This window comes from Pungitius pungitius, chromosome 19 (genome assembly GCF_949316345.1).
Source record: "Pungitius pungitius chromosome 19, fPunPun2.1, whole genome shotgun sequence".
Taxonomy (NCBI): domain Eukaryota; kingdom Metazoa; phylum Chordata; class Actinopteri; order Perciformes; family Gasterosteidae; genus Pungitius; species Pungitius pungitius.
Genome location: NC_084918.1, coordinates 1,043,938 through 1,070,665, shown reverse-complemented (window position 1 = coordinate 1,070,665; position 26,728 = coordinate 1,043,938). Strand labels below are relative to the sequence as shown.

The following is a 26,728-nucleotide window of genomic DNA, read 5'->3' as shown; positions in this document are numbered from 1 at the left end:
TCACAGTGAAGAATATTAAACCTAATATTCAAAGTAAAAGTCATGAATATTTTCATCAATATACATATTAAACCCATATGGAGTCGTCTCTTCATCAGTGAATATAATGAGCTGTTTTTATTTAACGTAACATAACTTTAGTAAGACATTTAAATCTGATTTCTTACATCCTTTCACCATATCTTTGGGTGTATATAGTATATTCGTCCTCACCAACAAGGGTTCCATGATAGGATTCTAAATATGTGTACATCTGTAATGTATTATTGAGGGTTGTTGGCAGCGTTACACAGTGAAAAGAAAGGTAAAATAAGAAATGCAAAGTTTTTGGAGCTTCTTTTCCTTACACAGAGCGCCATCATCTGGTCAACATTTTAATGTCTTTTAAAAAAAATGTATTCTTTTAGATCAACTTGACAGATTCTACAGCAAATTTACATTTTTTTCTTGCAACAAAGGTTTATTTAATTTACCGTTTTAAGTAACTTAAAAAGAACACATAGCTCTTGCATTAGATATACTTTGCAGCTTCTGAGCTCCAATGATTAACTGATTAAAGACTCAAAGCGTACTCCAGTGAGTCATTAAACGCCGCGGCGTGCAACAGGTGTTTCATGGTGAAGGAGGAGAGACGCAGGACGTGTTGCTGTACAAGGAGGACATTTATTTGTAGTTTCCAACGTCACAGATGTGCGTCACCAGATTGAGGTCGTCGTTCGACTGATTCAGACGAGGTGAAAACATACACTCGCATGCATGTCACACACCTGTGCACGCACCTGCTCTCTCACACACACACACACACACACACACTCACAGGCTGGCAGCCGTACATACGTTCACAGTCTTGACACGTACAAAAATTGAAATACAAATACAAATTATACCACAATAAAAACATTGTATTTTTTTTTTTAGAAATTCTTATAGCTATGTTTTCTATTGTGTAGAAAGACAACTAAGATTTAACAAGTTTTTTTTGTCTTTCTCTAAAATGATCGGTAAGATATAATGAAAATTCTTACAGTATATATATCTTTTTATTATTTTTCAATCTACGGTCCCTCACGCTGACCCCGCCTCCTGACCTTTATTCACAGGGTCAATGCTAACATCCTGCACATGTAAAAGGCTTCAGCCTCGAAGCGGCACCGATCGCACCCTTTAAGATCAATGAACCAGAACATAAATATCAGGTAAGGGTGGATCCGCTTTCCTCTCACAGCCGGATCCGATATCCCATAAACACCGGCCCTTAACGGAGACCGGGTAAATAAAAAAAGAAAGTGAAATTATAAGCATCGACAAAAGAAGAAAAAAAAAAGCTTAATATATAAATCTAAAAGGTAAACGTGTGATTATCCAGTGTACAATCTTGGTTTAATCGTGAGATAAAAAGCCCACATGCTAAGCTGATTCTTACAATTTTCAACAAAAAAAAACTTTCACTTTACACTTCAGTGATGTGAGGAAAAAGAAAAGCATAAGAAAAACCGCCTCAGGACTGGTGTAAAGTTGGACTCTCAGCGTGCAGCGTCTACAGTCACCAGTCCCTGTATTGCCTTTAAAACCTACAATTCATAACAAGTGACGACAGGTAAAAACGTGTTTTTGTCACCATGCAAAAATGGCACAGTGATGGACTACGGAGGGAAGGAAAGAGTCGGAGTGCTGATCAGACCTTTGTGCAAGTCTCTGCCTCCACAAAACCAAAGGGGGGAAAAAGCATCCGAGAGGAACCGAGCTACAGAAGCATAACGGAACAAAAGACTCTTTTTTTTCTTCTTCTGTTTCCCCCATGTACTTTTTTGCAGTCTGTCAACATCAAAGTGAGTATTTACAAGAAGTGCGGCTACACAGAACGAGTGGGGGGGGGGGGGGGAGGGGGGGCTAGAAAACCTCCAGATGATCCACCAACTACGAGACGCCAAGTTCTTCCCCAAAAACAAGGTGGAGATGTGTTTTTTTGTTGCACCAATAATACCGAATCTACTACTTCCTCTCCCCCAGGGCAGCCACAGCATCCTCAACCCCCCCCCCCCCCCCGTGTGACTACTGAAGGGGGACGATGTGTTCACACCGAGAGCATCGAGCCCGTTGACAAAAACACCCGACGGAGCGAAGAAGAGCCGGAGAAGAAGAGCCAGAGAAGAAGAACCAGAGAAGAAGAGCCGGAGAAGAAGAGCCAGAGAAGAAGAACCAGAGAAGAAGAGCCAGAGAAGAAGAACCAGAGAAGAAGAGCCAGAGAAGAAGAACCAGAGAAGAAGAACCAGAGAAGAAGAACCAGAGAAGAAGAACCAGAGAAGAAGAAGACGCCTCTGAAAGGTTTTGCTACGAGTTTGGAGAATAGATCCGTTGAAGTGGTCGAGATGATGAAGACGGTGTTTATGACCTGAACATCTGATCCGGGGCATCAAGCGTTGCCTGAAAATGACGCGCGTCCACATTCGTTTTTTTGTTGTTTAGTTTCTGTAAAGGTCTCATGTTCATAATTAAATACATGAACATGAAACCATACATGCAAGTACATAAATATTATATATAAATGCATTTTTTAAAAAGGTAAAAGATCAGTCCATCAAAGTGAGAATCGGGGTGTGAGGAATGTCAGGTTGTCCGACCCTAAACTCTGACATGGGGACATCGGGGGACACTTCAATGGACCTGCAGGTCATGTTGGACACTGGAGCGCTAAAACCAGGGAGGGCTCCTCCTGAAAGGAGATCTAAGACGTGTTTTTGTCCTCTTTTGATGCTACGTTAACGACCAGAGACTCGCGCTCGCAGCGTGAACACCCGCCGAGGACGACCCGTCCACGTGCTACACGGAGGACGTCTCCACGGCTCACGCACTGTCCAACGGGGGAAGTCACAACTAAAAAAAGGCTACCCGGCATGATGTCATTGGGGGGGGGGGGGGTCAAGCGTTCATTCAGCAGCTCGTTGGTTTCCTCCACGCACACGCACACACACACACACACACACACACACGGTGTCCTCCTCTACCGGTGTCGGGGGCGATTCTCAGAGGGACGAAGAGGAGGAGGAGGAAGGCTACCAGTTCATCATGGAGCTTCTGTTGAGGGTCATGAAGAAGACTTGGCTGCTGCCTCCGGAACGCACCGAGGCGAAGAAGACCTGCAGGAGAGACGGGACGCGAGGACCACCACGTGTGAGACGTCCGCCTTACAGCACGCTGCCAGACGCAGCTGAATCCTGTGTCCCAGGTGACCTCTGACTCACCTTGTCGTTCCTCTCCGACAGGAACTTCAGTCGCTGAGCTCGCTTGTGCATGAAAACTCCGTCGAGGTGTCCCGTCTCCACGGAGCGGATCTCAATGGCCTTCTCTCCCCAACCCATGATCTGGTTGGAGTGGATGTATGCTGCAGGGGGGTCAGGAGAGGACACGCACACGCACACGCACACACACGCACGCACACAGGGAAGGGACAGGAGAAGACTCAGAACCAGTCTCACACCCAAGCCAGTCACACACTGAGGCCTCCTCCGCCTCCAGGGAGATTATTGCAGCAGTTTCTGGGGACGGCGTGGTGTGGCATGGGGGGGGTCTGCTCGCCGGGTTTTATACCCGTCAGTGGGGGCGGGTCGAGCTAAAGGCGGTTTGCAGGTGACGTGTTTCTCAGCACGGAGAGAGGAGTTAATAAACTGGCTCTCCTTCCAGAGCCAATTGGGTCAGAGCCTCGGCGGCGGAGGCCATCTTGTTTTGGCGCTACAGGTAGAGGGTCCAGGTGATAACGACGCGCACCTTCCTCTGTCAGAGAATTAATGTCCAGCGAAAGGTCCCCCCCCCCCCCCTCGAGGAAGGAGATTGACCAGCAGCTCGGGGATAAAACGACGATTATGATTATGATTGACTGAGGGAGGGAGGTGGGGGGGGGGGGGGGGGGTAGATGGGCTTGGCTGTGAGAAACTCTGGTTTCTGATAATAATCACACACAGACATGTTAACAGGAGATGATGCCCACACAGCCACCTGGGACGCACACGCACACACACACACACACACAGATCCATCCTCGATGTGCTTGAGTTTTGAATATGTGTGCTGATCAATAAGATTCATTTAGATTCACAGGATTTTTTAATCTGAATTTTCACTTTGCTGAAGAGTAAAAGAAAACCTTTCTTTTAAGTTTTTTGTGGAGCTCGTGCGATCAAGGATGAACGTGTGGAAGGAGAAGACAGCAGACAAAGAAGAAACAACCATTTCCTCCCCCAAAACACAGAGCATTAAGGGAAAGGTGTGCAAAGTAAAAGGTGTGTGGTGGACATCGTGCTCTGTGATTGGCTCATGCAGTCCATGGACATTGGGGTTGGGAATATTTGGTCAACTCACCTGTCAAAGTGATGAGAACATTAAGAAAGATCTTCACACTTCTGCCTCATGGCAACACTTTGTCTCACGCAGGGTTTTTATGGAATTGTTGTAGCTTTTCTTTATTTTTTTCATCTTACTTCATAAGCGTAATAATGTGAACTCAACCATTCAGTCCACTTGTCTATCATTTTAGTTTTTAATAGTTTTTTCATTCCTATTCGTTTACATCTCTTTTTTTTAATCTCAAGCATTCACTCAATACGTCATATAAATCAATACATTATGATCTTGTGTGTTTTGATTGGCACATAACAAATAAGAGATAAGATCAGGTTACTTGTTCTTTAGCAGCATTTTAGTAACAATTTGGTTCATCTCATTGTTCAGTTTCATACTGAGCGTCACAGCTACACATTTAGTTTCAAATTCTTGAAATATGTTGATTGTATACTTTTAACAGTAAATAACTATCATACTATCTTTTAGTATTATCTTCCCCTCACAAAATAAAAGCCGAGAGCAGGCTCTCGTTCGACAAAGTGTTAGCGTGAAGCAGCACAGCGATCGGTTCCATCTGGAGGATCCGGGCCTCTGACTCTATGTTTTCATCACGTCACCAAATGCAGCAGAACAGTCCGTTCAAAAAAAAAAAAAAAAAAACCCAAACCCTGCCGTACTCCTCTGAGCAGGAAATGAGAAGTGATGCTACAGCCGGAGCTTCTCGTCTAAAGGTGTGACTGAGAGCAGGAGGAAACAAGGAGGAGGTGTGGTGGAAAGTAGTGAGGGTGGAAAAAGATGATCTGCTGACCCCGCTTACAGAGGTCAGAGGTCAGGGGTCGGGGGAGAAGCGAGCTGATTGGTTGACGTACCGACGGAGGTGGGCATCTCGCCCCACTGCAGCACCACGTCTTTGGTGATGCGTCCGTAGGTGTTGACGTAGACGCCCTCGTCCTCGTAGCACAGCAGCATCTCCATGCCGTCCGTCTTGGGCAGAACCACGATGGCGTGCGGGGTCACCTGACCCTGAATCTGCCGGGGCAACACACGGGAGGGGGTTGGAGGGGGTTTGGGCAGGGGATTAGGAGCTGCTGTGAGCCTACAGGTGGGTGGGAGGGTGGATGGGGGACGGGGGGCGGGGGGTCCTGGACATCACCCCCTCCCTCTCCTTCCCCCACCCTTGACCCCCCGTCCCGTCCCCCCCCTGAGAGAGAAGAAACTGCTGCAACAATAGAGTCTCCCTCAGCCACACAGAAGGAAACAGACATGAGCGCGATGCAACCGGCGGTTGCTATGGATACCGTCTCCTCCCAGCGGTCCGTCCCGTACTGTGACCAGACCAGGGGGGGGGTTAGAGGAGGACGCGGCTATTTATCGACTCACTCATTCAGGCAGCCAATCAATCATTTCCTTATCCATTCATTCGGGAAGCCGTTTGTTCACTCATCCTCCGTCACATATTCATCATTTCACTCAATCAAAACTTTATATATTCATGTTTCAATGAACATGACACACGCACGCACGCACAGACAAACACACACACACACACACACACACACACACACAGACAAATGCACAAACACACACACAAACACACGCACACAGACAAATGCACAAACACACAAACGCACGCAGACTAACATGTGAGGGGATGTAGATGTCGTAGGGGTTTCCAGAGTCCACATCGATGACATGGAAGCCGACACTGGATCCGTAGATGACCTTTAACCTCTGCCCCTCCTCCACCGTCAGGTCGACCAGCTGCGGGCGATGCTGCAGGTCGGTGAAGGACTGAGGAGAGAAAAAAGCTAATTAACACTTAAAAAAGGTAATCAAGCAAAAAAACAACACTTTTTTGTAAAAGTCAATTCAAACAAAAAATCAATAAAGGATGTTGACATCTAAGTTGATATTTCTTCCTTTACTTGAGTAAAAACTATTTTAAAACACGTTTATACACTTTTATCTCGTTTACAGCTTCCTTCCTCACCTTGAAGGCCATGAACTTGTGATACGGTTTAGGGGCCCAGGCGTAGATCTCCACCGCGTTCTTCAGAGCAATCACCAAGAATTTAATCCTCTCGTATTTCACTGCAGAACGAGAGCAACATAATTACATTTAAATCAAACTGATTGAAAAGTTAAAAGAATAATGATGTTGCTTTGTATACTTTATGAATCAGAATTGAGTTTAGTCACCCAATTACTCAGAAGACATAAAATGGAAATCAACCCAAACGTCTTGTTCCCAAACTTGTCCTGGAGTCCCCACAGCACCGGTGTGTGTTCGGGTTCATGTCCCCGCAAACCCAGTAAACGAGTTTTCTCACCGACTTTGTAGTGGACGCAGCCCTCCAGCTCCCCTACGGTGATCCAGCCTTGTTTCTTCTCCACCTCGGGGTCGTTGTGTAAGATCCGGTTCCTCAGCCAGGACAGGTAGTAAACACGTAGCTTGTTCTTCTTCCCTTTAAAAATAAAAACGTTAAATCTGTAAATACGCTCGGGTTCGCATTTTTACTCAGAGACTTTACTTACACCGTGAAAGGAAACACTCCAAACCTTAGTTTTAAGTAAAAGTACCCATTGCGCGTGGGACCAACCTGAGATGGTGACCAGGACGTTGAGCCCCTCCAGGACGTCCATCTGCTGGAAGCGCCGTCGGTTGATCAGGTTGTAAACTTTGCCCTGACCGCTTCGGTCCAGCAACATCAGCCCGTTCTCCGTGCCCACCAGCAGGTTCACGCCTGCACACACACACACACACACACACACAGATGTTCCTAAGTACACACCCATACACTAAGCTCTCCCTCTCCCTCTTCTTCCTCTTCCTCACCCCACAAGGCGGCGCACAGGATCTCGGAGTTGAAGCGCTTCTTGTACTTGCGGATCTCCGGCGTGTCGCTGTGCGGCCGGATGTTGGTGGGGTTCACGTTGACCACGGAGATCTTCCGGGCCTCGTTGAGCCTCGCCTGCTCCAGGTCGTGCTCGTGCTTCAGCACCTCGTCGGAGAACAGCGCTGCGGGAACCACCACGAAGACGTTTTTATTTAACGTTACCATGAAGAACTCTTATTTCGGGTGGATTTTGGTGTCCACCGTGTGAGTCTCTGTGATGTTGCGATAAATATCGGTCTAACCTCATTCTGAGCGGCAGAGAGGAACCCACCTGAGGCCGAGATGTTGTCCTCGTCGTCCTCGTCCTCGTCGTCCTCGGTGGGGGACGTCCCGTACACCCTGGGATCTACGAAGGGGGTGAAGGAAGACTTGGAGCCTCCGCTGCCGGCCATCCCGTACTGCAGAGCACAACAACATGAGCCCAGGTCACACGCAGGGTCACAGGAGACGGTGGGAGTGAAGGAGACGCGTCCACTGAAGGACAAACGGTCCCCCCGAGGGTCTCTCTTTTCTCACGGAAAAAGAACCAAACAAAGTAAAACTTTGAAAAGCTCCAACTGTCCGCGTTTCTTTTATTTTCGTGTGATCGGGACACTTTGGGGGTTGGGGGCCGCTCCACCTACTTGCGCCCCAGAGGCGTCGCCTGGGGAGACCAGGGGGGAGGCGCTTTGCTGCACCAGATCAGGGAGATTGGCGTTGCCGGGGAACAGATTGGCGTTGCCAGGGAAACCGTTGCTGGCGGCGGAGCTCCGCCTCCGTCCCCCGTGCCTCTGGAAAGAGAGAGAGAAGGGGGCGGGCTACTGTGCAGCGAGGCTGTGATTGACAGGTCAGGTGAGGGAGGGAGGAGACCCAAATAAAGGTTCATATTTTCTGTCCATCTTTTGGGGGTTTGGGGTTTCTGACATGAGAACCAAGGTAAACGTGGTGATAGTGAACGAGTGAAGATGATTTTCTTCATCTTTTAGGACAGTAGACAAAATGTTTTTGGGGATTTCCAAATGCTTGTCAGTAATAAATGAAGTTGGAAAAAACATTGCATTGAGCTCTGTTTCCTGTTCAAACAGACTTCTTCTATTGCATCAATTCACCAGTAAAAATCATCTATGTGTAACTTCTGATTCAACAAAACATTATCTGCAAAGTATTACATTATTTTCATTTATTCCATTTTTATTATATACATGTACAAACAGCTGTAAGTTAAATAAGATCTGGCGAGATGTTCCGACCAAAGTCCAGAATCCTGTCACTGGACAGAAGAAGTGAGCCAGCAGCATGAGGACCTGTCGGGTCAAAGGTCAAGGCGGACTCACCTCACGCATCATCAGCGTGCTGTCCTGGGAGCTGTTTCCGTACGCGTCGTGGTGAGCGTCGTTGTGGCCCCCCGTCATGGCGAAGGCCTCGTTGGGACCTTGACTCGCTGCAGGCCTGAAGGGGAGGAGTCAACATGTTTTCATTGATGTGATTCTCCGCCGTGTGTGTGTGTGTGTGTGTGCGTGAAGCCACACTCACATGATGCGCGGTATGTCGCTGACCGCCACCGACCCGTCGTTGGCGCCGCCCTCCCCCTCCTCGTCCTCGCTGCTATGCGAGTCCTCGCTGGAGGACGAGTAGTCCGTCACCTTGACGGGGGGGCGGCTGGTCTCTTCGCCCTGACGCAGCTCTCGCAGCTCCTTGGCCAGAGCCGTCAGGTCCTGGGGGGGGACGCAGGGGAACCAGTGAGAGGGGTCAAAGGTCGAAAGGGATCCGGGACGTTTGCTTTCATGCAAAAATGACCATTAGTGAAAAAATTTAGGTATCGGTTATTGTCCCTGTTCTTAACCCATCCATCTATTTCATACATTTGATATATTTAATATTACTTTAAATACATTCAATATATTGTATTAAGTGTTTTTATTTGTGTTGGATTTTACCCTGAAATCACTTCACAATCGGAGAATATGCAGCTTAAAATATATATAAAACAAGCAGGAGATGCAAATTAAAGTTTTGTACGCTTTGTGGTACAAGCGGTTATTAATTTTTTTTGTATGGGGGGGGGGGGTCATGCCTCAGTGCAAGAGGGCCGACATCAGCAAAAATTGGCTGTGCATGTGAGAGGTGGAGAAGGAGGGGAGGAGATTATCTTACCAACTCCTCCTGAAGAGAGGAGATCAAAAGGGAGGAAGAGAGAAAGTGACACCAGATGAAACGTGAGATGTGAATGATAACAGGAAGTGGATGAGATGCATCCTCCAGGAACTGATCACCCATCAATCAATCAATCATCAGTTTCCCTCTTTAGGCAGCAGGAATGAACAGAAAGGTGAGTGTGGAGGAGACGAAGGAGGGAACCAGAGGGGGGGGGGACAACATGTCACTGACCTCGTCTACAGCTTTCTTATAACTCTGAAGGACGATGAAGGGAGGAATGGAGGACAGGATGGGACGAAGAGGAGGAAAAGGAGAAAGACAGAAGAAGAGGCGGAAGAGGAGAGTTAGAGGAAGAGGGAAGAAGAGAAGTGGAGAGTGAAGATGAAGTTCATGTTAGTTTAGAGAGTGTGTTTAAGTTTATTTTTATCAAACGCTTGTGTCTCTACATGTGTGTGTGTCCTTGTGTGTGTGTGTGTGTGTGTGCACTCACTGCAGGCCTGCTGGGTCGCGTCAGCTCTCTGCCGTCGTCTTTGGTCTCGTGGGTCGAAGGAGTTGAGCCTTCGGTCAGAGCGGCTGAATTACCTGAACACACAGGTGTGAATAAGTCAAAGTTCACACATTTTGGGGAACACAAAACAAACGTGTAAATGTGTAAAAAGTGTGTGTGTGTGTCTGTGTGGTCACCTCGTTCGTTGGAGCCTCCCTTGGAGCTCGGGTTGCTGGAGCTGGAGGAGCTGCCGCTGCTCGTCCTCTTCAGGGGCGTCTCCATGGCAACGTCGGTCCTCCGCAGGTCAGGGTTGCTGAGGCAGCACAAACCAAACGGTGAGGTTTAAATAAACAACAACAACCCCTGAGTTCCTCCCATAGCTGTGTGTTTGTGTGTGTGTACCTGGCCCGTATGAGGTGAGCTCCGGGTCGAGGCCCGAGGCCGGGTCCGTTTCCAGGTGAGTGTTTTCTGACCAAAGCGGGAGAGATGGAGGTCGTCCTCTGAGGAACCTGGAGGACACACAAAGCAGATCCGTCTCCATGGTGTCTGCTAAATATACAACATTCTTTTCTATCAGGATTTTTATGAATTAACAGGGTTAAAATTAAAATTAAATTAAAATATATATTTTACTTCATTAAAACCAATAAAATCAGAAATATTGGGTTCTAAAAACAAAACATCACATCAAGAGAAACCCCCCAAAACTGAAAAAAGACGGAAAACAGAAAACCAGACGAAGAATAAAAAAGACACACACACACACACGCACACAAACATGCAGGTGGGGGCATGCAGAGACCTTGGGCGGCATGTCGTCGTCCTGCCGCAGCCAGGAGCTGCGGTCCAGCTTGTCGAGGGGGGGCGCCAGGCGGGTGAGGGACGGGGGAGGAGGGGTGTCGGAGGTGGGGTCGGAGTTCTGCCGGGGCATGGGAGGCCGGGAGGGGGAGGGCGACGCCGAGGAGGAGACGCCGTGGGGGTCGTACAGGGACTGAGAGCCGGACAGACCGTGACTCCTCACCTGCACCAGGTGGGCCATCTGCACACGCACACACACACACACACACACACAGACGAGCAGGAAACCGGCAAGGTGAGGAGGAGGAAGAGGTTACGCAACGTGATCAAGAGGAGGCGGGGGAGAAAGACAGAGAGGAGGTGAGAGGAAGAAGCAGAAGAACCGCATGCCTGCAGGGTGACCTCACACCGTTAAAGCTGCATCCTGTGTAGTGACCAGCAGGGGGCGACTCCTCTGCTCCCATAGACGTCTATGAGGAAATGACTCTACTTCTGTGTAGTGACCAGCAGGGGGCGACTCCTCTGCTCCCATAGACGTCTATGAGGAAATGACTCTACTTCTGTGTAGTGACCAGCAGGGGGCGACTCCTCTGCTCCCATAGACGTCTATGAGGAAATGACTCTACTTCTGTGTAGTGACCAGCAGGGGGCGACTCCTCTGCTCCCATAGACGTCTATGAGAAAGGTATCAAAACTGAACCGAAGAGTGCGATCGCACCCCCGCGGGAGGTGTGTTTGTGGCATGGTGACACACAAACACACCTGAGGAGGTGAGACACACACCTGGGGCTCGATGGAGCGGTGCGTCGGGGGGGTCCGGGCCTGCTGGATGCCGCCGCTGCTGAAGGACTCTGAGCGGGGGGGCAGCGACGGGTCCGAGATCCGGTTGGAGACTTTGTGCTGCAACGCAGGAGAAGTCTGTCTGTTCATCTTATAATGCTCCTCCACCTGGCACACACACACACACACACACAGTCAGTCACTCCCAGCATGCTTTGCACTGTGGATGAACATTTGTTTCATTTCAAAATGCAGCTACGAATTGTTAAAGAATATTAATAGAATATCTTTGAGTCCATTAATAAAAGTAGGTTAGCGCGGTCGTTCCCTAGAAGGCTGAACTTAGTTGAGACATTCCTCTAGCGGGGGGGGGGGGGGGGGGGGGGGGTACGTCCCTGTACGGAGCATCGCCACGTGGTGGCGTCCGGAGGGACGGGGGCAGCAGATTTAGCCGCCGCTGCCCTACATCTGACCACAGGGGGGCGACCTGGGAATCTGCCCCAAATGTGTGTGTGTGTGTGTTCAGGGGGGCTCACCTGGATTTAAGGTGATCTATTAGCAGAAGTATTGTAAGAATATGAAAGCCTGATCTCAATTCTGTTTAGAAACTAATTCTTACATTTTTATTTCAATTCTTACTTGGGTTGAAGTTGAAAGAGTTTATAAAACGTTATTTAGTAAATAGAATTGTGTTCTTTATCAGTCTAGTCTTTTACTATTTACAGTATATTGTTATTACATGTTATATTCATCATTTAATTTATATTTCATTATTTTGTATATATGTATATATATTAATTTTATTTATTATTTTACAGTCTTGCACGTCCTGTTTGACCTGCAACAACCGAACGCTGCAGGACTAACGACGTCGTTGTTGTTAAGAGAACCCGCATCAGGAAGTGAATGCAAATAAAACCTGTAATATGAGATGAATGTGAGTCGATATTTATCTCCTCCCATGACGCCACAACATGCAACACGCCCCTCGCTTTAGAAACCCCACCAAGGAAACATCCTCAACATCACTGTTAATATTTATAATTATCATAAAGTTAATAAGATCACCCAGACAGTCAGTAACCTGTGGACAGTGAAGGTTAAACAAAGGTCGATTGTTATTGTGGGAAAGAGAAGAAGAAGAAGAAGGAGGTGGTGGTTAGAAGAAAATCTGCTTTTTGGATTTCAAAAATAAAGATTATGAAAGTGGATCAAGGTTCCCTGTGAGGAGGAGCGTTATGGATCCTTGACGCATGCGAGTCCACCTGGTTAGAGAAAGAGAAGCGGCCCGGGTTAGTGAGTCGGCCGCTCAGATGGAAGAGGTAGAGGCGGGTTAAGAGGCCCCTCCCACTGACCCGCCGGTCGGGGCTCCGCCCCCTGGGGGCGGGGCTCCTGTTGGGGCTCCTCCGGAGGTCCTGCTGCCGCGGTTCCGGTTGAGGCACACAGGTGACCCGGATGTGAGGCACGTGCACGTTAGCCATTGGGGGGCTGTCGTGGGCCGGGTAGGAGGGGGGGCGGCGAGGTTTGTAACCGGGGAGCTGGAGGAGGTTGCCGAGGCTGACGTCCCGGTCCGTGAAGGAGTGGTACTTCTTGGGGGGGATGCGGGGCGAGTTGCTCTGAGCTCGATGCATCACCTGGAGGGCAAGGTGGGTGTTTACAGGTGGGAGGGGTCTGGGAGCCAGAAGGGGGAGGGGCATGGCGGAGACCACCCCCTTCTGTGTTTTGGGGGCTCACAGATCAGCTGATGACACTCATTGATTTAAAATCACTTTAGTTTCTGGAATGTGTTAAAATAATACTGTATAAAGTGTCTGCTATTTATCATTATATTCTAGATGTTGTTTATTGTCTAGATGTTATGATTGTTTCTTTATGTCATTATTTATCCTACATGTAATTATATATTCTAGATGTGAAACTGTATGGAGGCCAAAATCTGTAAAAAATAAAAGATCTTTAAAAAAAAGAGCTAAATAAATGAATGTGCCCAGATAAATATGACAAATATAGGCATGGATTATCTAATACAATGCTTTGGGTTTAAATGATCTATTTATATTGATTTTTACTATTTAACTCTATCAACCTTTAAGGTGTTTTGTAAAATAAGAAGCGTATTTGTATGCATGCACTTATTTGTTTATTTATCAGTGTTTTCTTTAACTTATTTATGTCAGTATTCATCCTTTTAGGTCATACAAAAAAGCCACTTTTTTCTTGACCAGTCTTTAAACCATAGTTCATGATTATTATTATTAAAATGGTCTCCATGAAGACCTCACAGATGAACATAGAAGAATCATTTCAGAGCACAGTAATCAGGTTTCTGCACCTAAAAACATGAAAATCAGGAAGTGGTTAAAGGAGGAGGTGGACTCCTCTGCAGGTGGAGGCGACACCGGGGGGGGGGCAGAGAGCGCGCACGTACCTGTGCACAAACATTTATTCTCCTCGACAATACACTGAACGAGGAAAATACAATCACAGTAATTCCACAGCAGAAGATTTATTTGATCTAAACCGTTCACAGCATTATTTTAATAAATCAGTGAAATATTAAACAAGTAACATTTTCTCTTCCACAAACTTAAAGCAAAGTGCATTAGTGGGATTCTTATGATGCAAAAGTTCTATTTTATTAAATTATTTAGTTCAGACATCTTTAACATTTTTTATAACCCATCGTTTTTACTATAAAATAAATAGATTTTTATTCCTTGTGGAAATCAGTTCAGCAACTGGTTGTAAATTAGTTATAATCCACATAAAATGTATTAAATCCGACCTTTCTTGAATAAGCAAAGCAGAGACTTGAAATTCGCAGCAAAGCTCAAAGCGTGGTGAAACCCCGCCTCCCTCGCCGTCAGTAGCTTCCTGAAGCAACCTGCTAAGGGGGCGGGACCTCTGCACGGCGGCGGCGGCGGCGGCTTTACCTCCTTGGCCCAGGTGGGCTTGTCGTTGGCGCCGGGCGCCTGGTCCTTGTAGTGGTACAGCTGCTTCTTGTCCTGCGGCGGCCGCGCCGGGTCCTGCTGCTGCTGCTGCTGCAGCGACACCAGGTACGCGCGCTCCTGCTGCAGCTGCCTCTGCAGCCGCTCCGCCTGCCGCTGCTCCTCGATCTGCTTCCTCTTGTACTCCTGCACGTCGAGGGGGGGGGGGGGGGGGGGGGGAGACATACAGCATTTACACTTTGGGTTTGTGCGTTACTCAAGCTCACCGGGACACACAACTATTGACACAGGTTTCTCACTGATAGTTGTTTTGTGAGATGAATGAAATTGAGGAATCAGATGCTTTGTGTTGGCAGGACGACCCGCTCTGGACCCCTGCTTTGTTGAGAGAGCTTTTATCCTATCAGAGGCCTCTACGTGAGCGCGGTCCTCCTGGTGGACTTGTGTCTGTGTGTGATGTTACCAGCAGTAAGGCCTGCTCCTGCAGGAGCTGCTGCTGCAGGATCTCCAGCTGCCTCTGCTCCTCCTCCAGCTGCCTACGGATATACTCCTAACCAATCAGCGCCCGGGCGGAGGCGGGGGCGACGTGCGGCGCGGCCAATCAGAGAGCAGCGAGGAAGCAAAGTCGGAGCCCAGGCAACCAGTGACATCAGCAGAGCAGGAAACGAAGGAAAGGAAATACAAGAAGAGGAAAGTGGATTCATTGAGGAGGTGTGAAAGTAGGGATTTGGAGATAAAGAGAGAAGCAGCGGGGGAGGAGATGGGGGGGGGGGGGGGGTCATTATTAGTAGAGCGAGAAAAGAAAGATCTGAGGGAGTTAACTATTAAATATACAAATTGTATTTTTCTTCCACAAGAGAAAATCATCCTCATAACCATAACCCCTGAAGGGGCTTCCTGCAACTTAGATCTTATAGATCAATCAATCAATCCCACAGTAGTTCAATGAATAATTAATAAAATAAATAAGTATATTCATCACCCAAATATGTTTGTTTCACACAGAGAGAAAGAAGAAAAGGCTCATAATAGAAAGAAGAGCAAAAGGTGATGTTGTTAAGCTCCGCCCCCCTCACGGAGGTGATGTAACGTGGTGGGGGGGAGGGGGAGGTGGGGGGGTCAGGGAGGTGCTCCCCTACCTGCTCTCTCTCCGCGTGCCTCCTCTCCTCGTCCCGACGGAGCTGCTCCATCTCCTCGTACCTCCGCCTCTGCTCCCGCTCCTGCTGCTTCCTCATGTCCCGCTCGCGCCGCTGTTGCTGCAGGAGGAGAAGTTTTAAAACCTGTGTGTGTGTGTGTTTGGAGAAGCGGAGGTGCTAATAGTCTCGGGGGGGGGTTTAGGAGTTTAGTAATGAAAGTGCCATTAAGGCTGTGAACCCCAGAAGCATTTTTTTTTCTTAAAATAATCATCAAGCTTCATCGTGATGGAAATAAAACACGTTTGATTTTTATCTTTATGACAATCCTCCAACACAAATGATAATTATTAATCATCAGTATGAAGAAATAAATGTAACAAAGTAGAAGATAACATTACATTTTTGCGCAAAATACTCTTCAAGCCTTGCAGACCTGCTGCTACAATCAATAAAAAAATCATAATAATAATAATAATCAATATCAGGATATCTGCTCCCTCTTTTCTTTTTGTGCCCATTCGATCTGTGCGTTCGATGATGGCATCACTAAAGGAAACGAGCGGGGGAGGACTTGGATAATCCGGGCCGGCTCTTATTTTGGCGGGGTGGGGGGGGAGGGGGGGGGTTACCTCCTCCAGCCGCCTCCTCTGCTCCTTCTGCTCCTCGATGCGTTTCTGCCTCTCGGCCAGCAGCTGGCGCTTGTGCTCCTCGTTCTGCTGCTGCTCCAGCTGCTGGCGCCGGATCAGCTCCGACCGCTCCTTGTTGGCCAGCTGCAGGCGCAGGAAGTCCCGCCTCAGGGTGGACTCACCGGGGATGTTGATGATGGAGCTGGAGGAGGAATTCAGTGATGGACAAGTTGTGGTACCAGTACTGTAGTAGGGGTAGAAGTATCTTCACAGTAGTATACGAGTAGCAGTAGTATCATGCATTGTAGCATTGGTACACGTAGCAGTAGTAGAGCTGTACAATGATACATTGTAGCAGTAGTAGTAGAGAGTAGTAGCGGTGGTACCTGGGCTCTCCAACGTCTCTCTCTTCGTCCTCTTCTTCACTCCCGCTGTACTCGTATTCTGTCTCATCTGGAGGACACACACACACACACACCTCAGGTCAACATCCACATGTCCTGAAACATCTGGCCCAAAGTCGTCGCGGCAACGGGCTCACCCCTCTCCCCCCTCCTCTTCTTGGTGCGGTCGATGTGGTCCTTCAGCTGGATGCGGACCTGCCGCTCGTTGGGGAGGTCCCGGATGAAGGGGTGCTTGAGGAGCTGCTCGGTGCTCGGCCGCTGGCTGTGGCTCTTCACCAGGCAGCTGTCGATGAAGGACTGGAACTTCTTCGACCTGCACGCCGCAAAACGCATTAAAATGATGACGGAGGACTTTAACTTGAATTTAAATGCGTGGAAAAATGAGAAGGTAAAGTAGATTTTCAAAGTACATAAAAGAGAATTAACTGAATTATTACTTCTGCACAGTGAACTGGAAATAACCATAATTGGACGTATAGACGGCTTCTCTGGTAGTAGAGTAATTTCCTCATAGACGTCTATGGGAGCAGAGGAGTCGCCCCCTGCTGGTCACTACAGAGGATGCAGCTTTAACACGTGAAGCTTTAGCTTTAAAGAACTGGAGGTTGACTCCTGGTCGACGCAGGTTATTCTGAATGGATTTGAACGCACCTTTACATCAGATTACTAATGAATGTGGCGAATGATTGATGACTCACCACTTCTTAGACTTTAGTCTGGGGGCGGGGTTTCTGGGGATGAGGAAGAGCGCTCTCATTGGATGCATGTCGCACAAAGCTGATGAGGAAGAAGTGGAGGGGAGTAGACGAAAGGACGGGAGACAAGAGGAAAGGAGACAATGCAAGGAAAGAGGAAACAAAAGGGCAAGACAAGAGGAAAGGAAAGGTGGAGAGGAGACAAGCAGGCAGAAGGTGAGACAAGAGGACAAGAAGGAAGGAGAGAAAAGGACAGACCAGGATAGGAAAAGTCAGATGAGATGAAAGGAAACCAAGGGGCAAAAGACGAGAAGGAAAAGACGACAAGAGGAGAGGAAAGAGGAATGCAAAAGGTCAAAAGAAAGAAAGGGGATTGAGAGAGAAGAAAGAAAACATTAATGCATTAAACAAGAGTACAAAAAAATGAAATAAGAGACCAATTTAGACTTTTAACTTGGAGACAAAGTGTCCTCTGTGTCCACTAGTGTTTAATGAGTGGAAAGCTTCACACTTACGTGGTGCTCCCTCTGCCATCTCAATCGCTGTGATACCGAGCGACCACAGATCACTCTGCAGAGACACACACACACACACACACACACACACACACACACACAGGAAACTGAAAACTTTTCACATTCTAAAAACTTCACACGTCTTTTTTTCTTTCCACTGGTCGTTGTTCTTGTGAAGTGATCAAAAATACAGAAAGTACCCATCTGCCCCGGTTCACATGGACCAGAACCAGCGACTGTGTTTTTATTCATTTCACAGGCGGTTTGTTAACATGTGACGCACAGCGATGCCTCCGTTGGCTCGTTGCAGCCTTCAAATAAAACTTTTGAAGTTGTATTTACGAGAAAAGAAAGCAGTTAAATTGAACTTTAACTTCCATGAAATGTGTGTTGTTTTGTGTTTTTTGCTTTTTCAATAAAAATAATGATCAACCTCTTTAGAAACCCAGTGGGAGATTTACTTTACTAAAGTACTATTATGAAATACTAGTTTTAAGTCGCTTTACACTACAACTACATTCATTGGGTAAAAAGTACAATAGTTGTCACCATAATGTCCATTTATAACGCAGTACTACACACAGTACTACACACAGTACAAACTCTACCTTGAAGTCGTAGGTGGCGTCGGGGTTTTCGTCGCAGGCGATGACCTCGGGCGCCATCCAGTACGGCGTCCCGATGAAGGTGTTCCTCCGTCCCACTGTGCGGTCCAGCTGAGCGCTCACACCAAAGTCCACTGCCAGGAGAACACACAAAACGCACACAAACGCACAACCAGCGGTTTGACTGATGATGTAGGATCGTATGACGCAGCACTCGTTTCCTTGGTGACATTTATGATGACATCACATTTATGATCCCACCTAGTTTGACCTCTGCGTTCTCGGTCAGCAGCACGTTCTGACCCTTGATGTCTCTGTGGATGACCTTGTGCTGGTGGAGGTGGGTCAGACCCTGGAGACACAGAGGAGGAGAACCTCACCACGACGCCAGCAGCACAAACACCGTGAAGCCCAATTTAAAAGCCCAGAAGGTCAGAAAAGGGTTTCATGGTCTCACCCGGAGGATCTCCCTGCAGACGTAGGCGATCCACTCCTCCTTCAGAGAGTTCCCTTTGGTGTTCTTGATCAGGTCGGTGATCGAGCCGGCGCCGCAGAACTCCATCACCAGCTGCACACAGACAGCAGCTCACGTGACCTGTCAAACCACTCTACGAGAACTCATGATCTAGAGGATCGTCCAAAGAAGTGGTCACACGAGAAGCTCCACACACACACACACACACACATAGTGAACCACACGGCTCAATTGTCTCCTCTTCTTTCCTCAGGATTTAAATCTGAAATGTTAGCTTCACGCACCCAGAGCTGGTCGTCCACCCCGGGAGGGTTCTTCTTGACGAAGGCTCCGTAGTAGGTCGCTATGTTCCTGTGGTGGCTGTACTTCTTTAACATGTTGATCTCTGCTTTAATCTCCTCCTCCTCATCCTGAAAAACACACACACACACACACACACACACACACACAATGCAAATATAAAAACGAGTCCGGGTGCAAAATGGAAATCCTGGAAAAAGAAATCCGGGCCGGCGCTACATCGAGAGTCCTGTGTGTGTGTGTGTGTGTGTGTGTGTGTGTGTGTGTTACTTACTCCTGTGACGTCCATGACTTTGATGGCAGCGAGCTGTCCCGTTTTGACATGTCGACCCTGAGTGAAAAGGAAAAAGGACACAATAAAACTATTAAATCACAGAATGTGTTTGTGTGTCTTTGTTGTTTTAATGTATTTGTTACACACACACACACACACACACACACAGCGACAGGCTCCGTTCAGGTGTGTTTATATTCTGCAATGATAACAGACAGACAGCGCACTCAAAATCAGAAACAACAACAACTGTCTGTACTTCCGACGTCAGCCGGAGTCACTTGCTCTGTGGAAGTTATGAACATTCAAAACCGGATACCGGCGACGCAAACACTTAGCGCGGGAAAACCTGCTAGCTACTCTCGTTGATGTTCGCCGAAATGCTACATTTAAATACAGGACATTAAAACATGTAACCAGCAAAAACGGGCGAACTTAACATACATAAACATTTGCGAACAGGCTTACATATATATTGCTCACCTGCAATGATAACAGACAGACAGCGCACTCAAAATCAGAAACGACAACAACTGTCTGTACTTCCGACGTTAGCCGGAGTCACTTGCTCTGTGGAGGTGTTACAGCGCCCGTCACGCCTACTAAACCCGCTACCGCCACCTGCTGGCGGAAACGAGTTCTGTCCCGTGGCCACTCCAGGAGGGGAAAGAGCCAGACTCAAACACACAGGGTTTTTTGAACACAATAAACAAACACAATGACAGGGGAATGGCACTAGACAATACAATTTAAACAACCAAAATGTCCAGGGTGCCACATATTTTTTCAATGGAAAACACCTGATGAAGAGGGTAAAAGAAAATGAAACAATAGATATTATATAATATTTAGAGTCTTCCAGAACTCTGAACTAAAAGGATCGCCTTCATAAATAAAGAGGAGTCCATTAATTCAGGTCTACGTGTCATCTCTTGGTCACACGTTGATATACTGGTTGATCTGAATGTTTTAGAGGTTCTGAAACCATTAAAAAGATCCAGAACAACAACAAAAAAAAGATGAATTTCTACGTCCCGCGGCGGGGTCGCGACCCTCTTGTTGGGAACCGGCCGCCCCCGAACCAAAGTCAGCGACACAGCTGTGAAAGCGAGGAAGTGGAAATGTATCCTCCTCACCAGCATCAGCCCACCACCCCATCACACACACACACACACACACACCGTCTCCTCTGGTAACCTAGCAACAGGCCTGGCAGGTTGTTTAGCGAGGGCAACGAATGGGGGGTTGGAAGAGGCAAAGTGATGGAAGTGTGTGTGTGTGTAAGGAACCCATGATATTTCACACTCTGGGTCACATTCACAAGGCGAGTTGCTCACACACACACACACACACACACACAGTCTCGGTTACTCGGCGTTGCATCAGACACTGAATTTATCTGACGGGCAGAAAACCACCACAGAGCTCGGCTCCCGTTTGTGGGTCTGTGCGTTTGTGGGTCTGTGCGTTTGTGGGTCTGTGCGTTTGTGGGTCTGTCGTCGTTGTGTCAGCGCGCAGCGTCACTTCCCAGCAGCCGGGTCGGGGTGTGACGCGACTCTCAATCGCGCGCCTCCAGGGTCAGAGCGGCCTTTGATTGGGTGGTAAACCCGCGGGGCGATTAGACAAGAAGCAGCATCACGGCGCCGGCCTCCAGCAGGCGGAGGAACGCAAGGGTTTGAAAATACGAACAAAGCCGGACGGAGCGGCACGTTGGTTCATATTTTGACGGCGAGCTCCCGGTGTGTGTGTGTGTGTGTGAGACAGAATCCAGTTCTGCAAGAGGAGGGGGGGGGGGGGAGGAAGAGAGCGACAGAGTGAGAACACAAGGAGGTGGCAGGTGAGGAGGAGGAAGCCCGAGGCGTGACGGACAGCTCGCGTTCAGACAAGCCACGGAATTCAGACTACGAGCTCACGAGGCGCTTAAAAGGAAAACCAGCGCCGCCCCGAAGACGAGAACGTTCACATGATGGAATGAACGCTGGGCATTAATGTTTACGTTCTGATCTCCTGGCGCATCCTCATCACCTCGTGGAGAAACCACATCGACGTCTTCCTCGAGTTAAAGCTGCATTCTGTGTGGTGACCAGCAGGGGGCGACTCCTCCGGCCCCATAGACGTCTATGAGGAAGTCAATGACCCTTGAGAGAGTTCATGGTCTGAGTCTGTAGTTTCAGGTCTTCTCCAGGGGGCTACATGCTGATTGACAGGTCTCTAGTGCGGCGTTGTCTGGTCTTGGCGAAAGAATGTCAACAAACGCTGAACTCATCTCTTGAAAAGCTGCCCTCCACAAAGCAACCGGCGACGTCTCGTTCCATCAAACACATTCCTAAATATTGGGCCCCTCGCTAATGCACTCCACCTCTGTGGAGGATCCTCCATCTCACAGCTTCTCCCACACAGGGAGGAGTCATCGTTTTCTAGCGAAAGAGGGACAATACTTTTCCCAGGAAGTACAGAACAAACAGGAAGCAGGAGAAAAGCCTTCCAGCGAGACGTGAAGGAGGAGGGAGAGGCCTTCTGGGAAACCACACGTGTGCTCCTCAGAGCTCCTCAGTGCTCCTCAGCGCTCCTCAGACTCAGTTTCAATCAATGGGACAAAGTAAACAACGTGTTCTCCGACGCCGATTGACCGATGGATGAAATGCGGGAAAAGGAAACGCGAACTGGGCCAGGAACTGATTGGCCAGGAGATGCCGCCTCCTGATTGGCCAGGAGCTCGCAGCGGAGTTTCCTTGGACTTTTAAAAAAAATCCGTGTTCCCTAAACTTCCTGAACCATCGTGATCAATAAGTCCTTTAGTTTAAATCAGGTGAATAGCAAATGTGTCTTCAAATGATTATTTGATTTATCTATTCCTCTGGTTGGTTAAAATTAAATCTTATTTTACACAGTTAGGAGTGTGACATTTTCAAGTGGTGCACAAAGGATTGTGGGTGTTTTCTCAGTGTGGAGATGAGAGGATCCTCCTCTGTGATCAAACATGGCAACACTTGGTTCATTTCAGACCTTCATTTACCCACAATGCCCTGCGATCGACCCTGCTTTGTTCCATCAACCAAAGCCGATCGATCCCGAACGTCTCGTCACACGCACACGCACACACACACACACACACAGGGATTCTTTCAGTGACAATCAGCAGCAGCTTCAGTAAAACAAAGTGATTTCTGACAGGAGTAAAAAACACGTCGTAGGTTACAAACGTTTGAAACGTAATGGTTCAGCTCCCGGCCATCTCCACATGTGGAGCTTCTCCAGCTCCAGATGTTGCTTCAAACGCCACCGACTGACGTTGGAACGGTTTCCATGGTGACGCGTTTCATGAGACAAAACAAGCTGCCTTTTGTTGGGGAGCGTCATGCGGCGGCGAGTCTTACCTTGTAGACCTGCCCGTAGGTGCCATTTCCAACCAGTTCGACCAGCTCAAAGATACCAGCTGGGTCCTGAGAGCGAGGAGGAGGAGGAGGAGGAGGAAGAGGAGGAAACACAAACGAGACAAAGTCAGTCGGGAGAACTTCAAATGAACAAAAGAAGCATTTAGGAATCCGTGTATGAGGAATCGGACACACACACACACACACACACACACACCAGTGTGTGAAAAGCTTCTCTCTTTCTCGCCTCACTGTCATTATTCCTACTGAGCTACAAGCGCTCACACTAGGAACCTTTGAGGAGAAAAACCTTTGTGACAAAGACTCAAATGTCACAAGGTCCAGATCCAACCCTCACGAGGAGATGAACCCTCAGATCCTCACGAGGAGAGTAAAGCCTGATAGTTTGACATTTCAGGGTCAGAATTAGATGAGTAGAAACATCTTCTAATGCCATGAATGTGAAGGACTAAGAAAGAAAATATGTGAATGGAAACAAAGTCACAGACAGAACGCTGACACTTCATGTCATTATGTGTGTGTGTGTATGTGTGTCCGTGAAACAGTCAAAGCTTCTTGAAACGGATTAGTTTAAAAAAGCAGAGTTTCGTTTCACTCAAGGTCAAACAGAAGCAGATTTAGTCCTGGAAGACCAAAACACACACACACACACACACACACACAGAGACACACACACACACACACACACACACACACACACCTGTTGCAGCCTTGAACACCACATGCATCACAAAAACACCAGCGGGGAAGAGATGAGGAAACCATGAGGTGCTGATGTAAAACACCTGCAGGTAGCTGGCAGCTAGGAGGCTAGTTAGCACACAGGTGCAGCAAACAGCAGGAATACAGGTGTGTGTGTGTGTGTGTGTGTGTGCGTTTGAGTGAAAGTGCTTCATCAAAAACAAGTTCAACAACACAGTCAGAGGACTTGTCTTAATTTGCATTTGTGCAGATTAAAAAAAAAACTAAAAGTGTAAATTTACAGTATTGTGACAAAAGTGTTCAAACTAACTTTAAAGCAACTCATTGCACACATTTAGGGGATAATTGAGAGGACATTAAACATTAAGTACGAATACTGTAGAAAATGAAACTGTTTTGATACTTTGATTCTATGCATATTTCTGAGAGAAATCATTCTGCAGGACGTTGGGTTGCATCAAGAGGAGGAAGAGCTTTTTCAGGCCACAACGTGTTTACATCAACAGAAGGAGAGCCGTTAGCGTTAGCAGCACCGCTAACGGCTAACAGCAGAGGTTTAGTTCAGGTTGTGAAAATGTAAACATTTTAAGGTGTTGTGAGGTGTTGATGGTCTCAAAAAGTACAAAGACAAAAAAAAGGCTCTCTAAGTATTAATATTGATCATCAATGATCTGCTATTAGAATCAGCGGGTCACTCTGATGGAGTTCAAGGCCTCGGGTCCACATCAATGACGTCATACATCCTTAAAACCTCCTTAAAAACAGGAGGCCGAAGCCCTCGAACCAGAGCAGCTCCCTGAGGGACGCCAGGAGGAGGTGAAAGGAGATCACTTTGGGATGAGAAACAGGAAGTGTGTGTGTGTGTGGGGGGGCTCTCGACAGGCTTTGCGTCACACTTAAAAGCCCCCCCCCCCTCCTCGTCCTGGGTGACCTAATTTCAAATCGGGAAGCAAGGATTCTCATTTTCACAAGAACATGCTCCTCTTCTCCTCGGTTCTTCTGTCAACCTTTGTCCCACAGTGTGTCTCTCTGTGTGTGTGGGTGGATGTGTGTGTCTGTGTGGGTGTGTGTGTCTGTGTGTGTTACACCAAACACACACTGGGTCATGTCCAGACTTGAGTGCTGCTCTGCAGGTACGTCTCAGTTGCGTAACAGCAGCCGAAGAGAAGACAACAAAATGTGCAGAATGTGTGTGTCACACACACACACACACTGAATAATTCCAATGAAAACAGTAGCGAGTTCCGCCATTTCCGCCATTTCGTGATGTTGTGTCAGCATTGCATCGTGTGTGTGTGTGTGTAAATCTGTCAGTGAGCAGGCAGCTTAACATCTGCCCCAGATAGTCGGCTGCAGACAGAGCGGCCTCTATTATGCTGTCTGACGCACGCGCGCGCGCGCGCACGCGCAGCAGCTCAGGGCCTCGTTACATCACGTCCCAAATGATAAGAAAGAAGAAAAAAACATCAACAACAAACATCAACAACACGAGTGTCGGTGGGAGGACACATGATCCCACGTTCTTCCATCCGACCTGATTTCCCTCAATCCCTGACCACCGTGCACGAGCGGTACAGCCCCCCCCCCCCACACACACAGGCGTGCTAACGCACATGCACGCGCACCGCCAGCCAGAGGAAAGTGCAAGGAGACGCATCCTTGTGAGGGGAGAAGGGAAGTGGGTGAAGATGAAGGGAGAAGGAGGTGGGGGTTAAGGAGGAGGGGGGGCAGGTGCTCAACAGCCCAACGCGCACGCACCTAGACACACACACACACACACACACACAGAGGACGCATTTACCCGGAGAGCAGACAGGTCGATCTCGTCCAGGCTGCGCGCCGGGGAGTCGCTCGCCATCGTCTCTCAAGATGGAAGCTGCTCGCCGAGCGTCCGCCGCAAAGATGGAGGGACGCGGGCCGCTCCGCCGCCGCCTCCTGCTCCCCTGGAATAGAATCAGTCCTCAGTGCGCTCCGGGGAGGGGGGGGCGGTGTTCCGGGGTGGGAGGGGGGGGGGGCGATGTTGCGCGGCGGCTCCAGGTGGCTACATGCCGCTCGGCGCTACATACCTCCACCGACCACAGGACACAGGGCGGACTCTAGGAGACCGGGGGGGGGGGGGAGAAGGGGGTGCGAGGGGCGGGGGAGGTGGGGGCAGGAGGGGGGGGGATTCGAGACGCGCGCACAAACACACACGTTAACACGCGTGCACACACCGCCGTCGGTCCGTCCGTCGGTGTGGCGGAACAGCAGCGCGCTTCCCGGGAGTGGCCTGCGAGGAGGCAGCGCTGCAGACGGACACGCCCACAATGACGCGCATGGGCGCGCACACACCTGCCCGCCTGCCTGCCTGCGCGCGCACGGCCACACGCCTTCAGCGAGACGCACAGCTGTCTGCTCCTGCTCCTCATTAAAGATGCTCAGAGGTGATCGGTCACGGAATCACACCGTTACCTGCCGGGGGGGCGGGGCTACACGCTACTTGTTCGATGTTTTTCATCCCTTTGTAGTTGGTCTTTGTATTTTTTGTGTTGCTTTGTGTCACTTTGGGAGTGATGATCAAACTGGCCTGAAGTCCAGCCTGAATACCAGACCCCCCCCCCTAGAAAGACTCCTCCAGCAATCACTACACTGTGTGTGTGTGTGTGTGTGTGTGTGTGTGTGTGTGTGTGTGTGTGTGTGTGTGTGTGTGTGTGTGTGTGTGTCAGGTCAGGACCCACCTGAACCGGTGATGTCATCCTGAAGCAGGTTTTCCTCACACAAAGTTCAGTGAAGCTTCGATTCGACTCTGACGTCATTGTGTCCATGTTTCACCAAACAACAAATATTAAAGCCAGCTTTGATGTTCAGATCAATAATGATCAACTGGGAGACAATACAACTACAATACAATGGATTTTTCCTGTATTTGAGTTGATCTCAAAACAAGACGCCTTATTAGACATTTTACACTTATTTTTTGACACTTAGATCAAGTGACTAATCAATCAAATAATCAACAATAACAATAATCGTCAATCGCAGCCCTAAATATTTATTCATACAGACTCGGTGCACCTGGATTTTTTGAGTTACTCATTTGCCCAAAAAATCAAAGAGTGACAGCATTTGTTAAAGACGCATTGCACTAAATGATATATTTAGGATCGTGTAGCCACTGATATAAAAACATATTAAACATGTATTTAAAAAAAACATCTGTAAACTGTAAACAATAACA

The 26,728-nt window shown here is 48.3% G+C and overlaps 1 protein-coding gene across 17 annotated transcripts; it reads right to left on the bottom strand.

Annotated features, from left to right (window-relative positions):
* Positions 1–641: 641 nt before the first annotated feature.
* tnikb (TRAF2 and NCK interacting kinase b) lies at positions 642–25,498 on the bottom strand. 17 transcript variants are annotated; one of them, XM_037455769.2, is made up of 34 exons: positions 25,313–25,497; positions 22,792–22,857; positions 19,415–19,471; positions 19,125–19,250; positions 18,823–18,933; positions 18,627–18,717; positions 18,369–18,499; positions 17,761–17,815; positions 17,249–17,327; positions 16,688–16,863; positions 16,533–16,599; positions 16,150–16,348; positions 15,524–15,640; positions 14,848–14,934; positions 14,370–14,570; positions 12,792–13,070; positions 11,440–11,604; positions 10,661–10,897; positions 10,261–10,367; positions 10,056–10,171; positions 9,862–9,953; positions 9,603–9,626; positions 8,748–8,929; positions 8,549–8,663; positions 7,859–8,005; positions 7,507–7,633; positions 7,175–7,357; positions 6,939–7,082; positions 6,669–6,803; positions 6,329–6,429; positions 5,980–6,129; positions 5,208–5,367; positions 3,243–3,382; positions 642–3,137 (listed from the first exon to the last, which is right to left on the bottom strand). In XM_037455769.2, exons 1-34 carry the CDS (start codon positions 25,367–25,369, stop codon positions 3,054–3,056), a joined length of 4,308 nt encoding a protein of 1,435 aa, XP_037311666.2. In that variant the 5' UTR covers positions 25,370–25,497; the 3' UTR covers positions 642–3,053. The 17 variants fall into 17 exon arrangements, with proteins under 17 accessions (XP_037311666.2, XP_062415252.1, XP_062415253.1 ...); XM_062559268.1 differs by having other exon boundaries at positions 9,862–9,944; XM_062559269.1 differs by having other exon boundaries at positions 11,440–11,556.
* Between the last annotated feature and the right edge of the window lie 1,230 nt (positions 25,499–26,728).

Coding starts and splice junctions, on each gene's coding strand:
- tnikb (XM_037455769.2), bottom strand. CDS start 25,369: ATGGCGAGCGACTCCCCGGCGCGCAGCCTGGACGAGATCGACCTGTCT. Junction 22,858..25,312: donor TCGACCTGTCTGCTCTCCGG/GTAAATGCGTCC, acceptor CCTCGCTCTCAG/GACCCAGCTGGTATCTTTGA. Junction 18,718..18,822: donor TCTGCAGGGAGATCCTCCGG/GTGAGACCATGA, acceptor CTGTGTCTCCAG/GGTCTGACCCACCTCCACCA.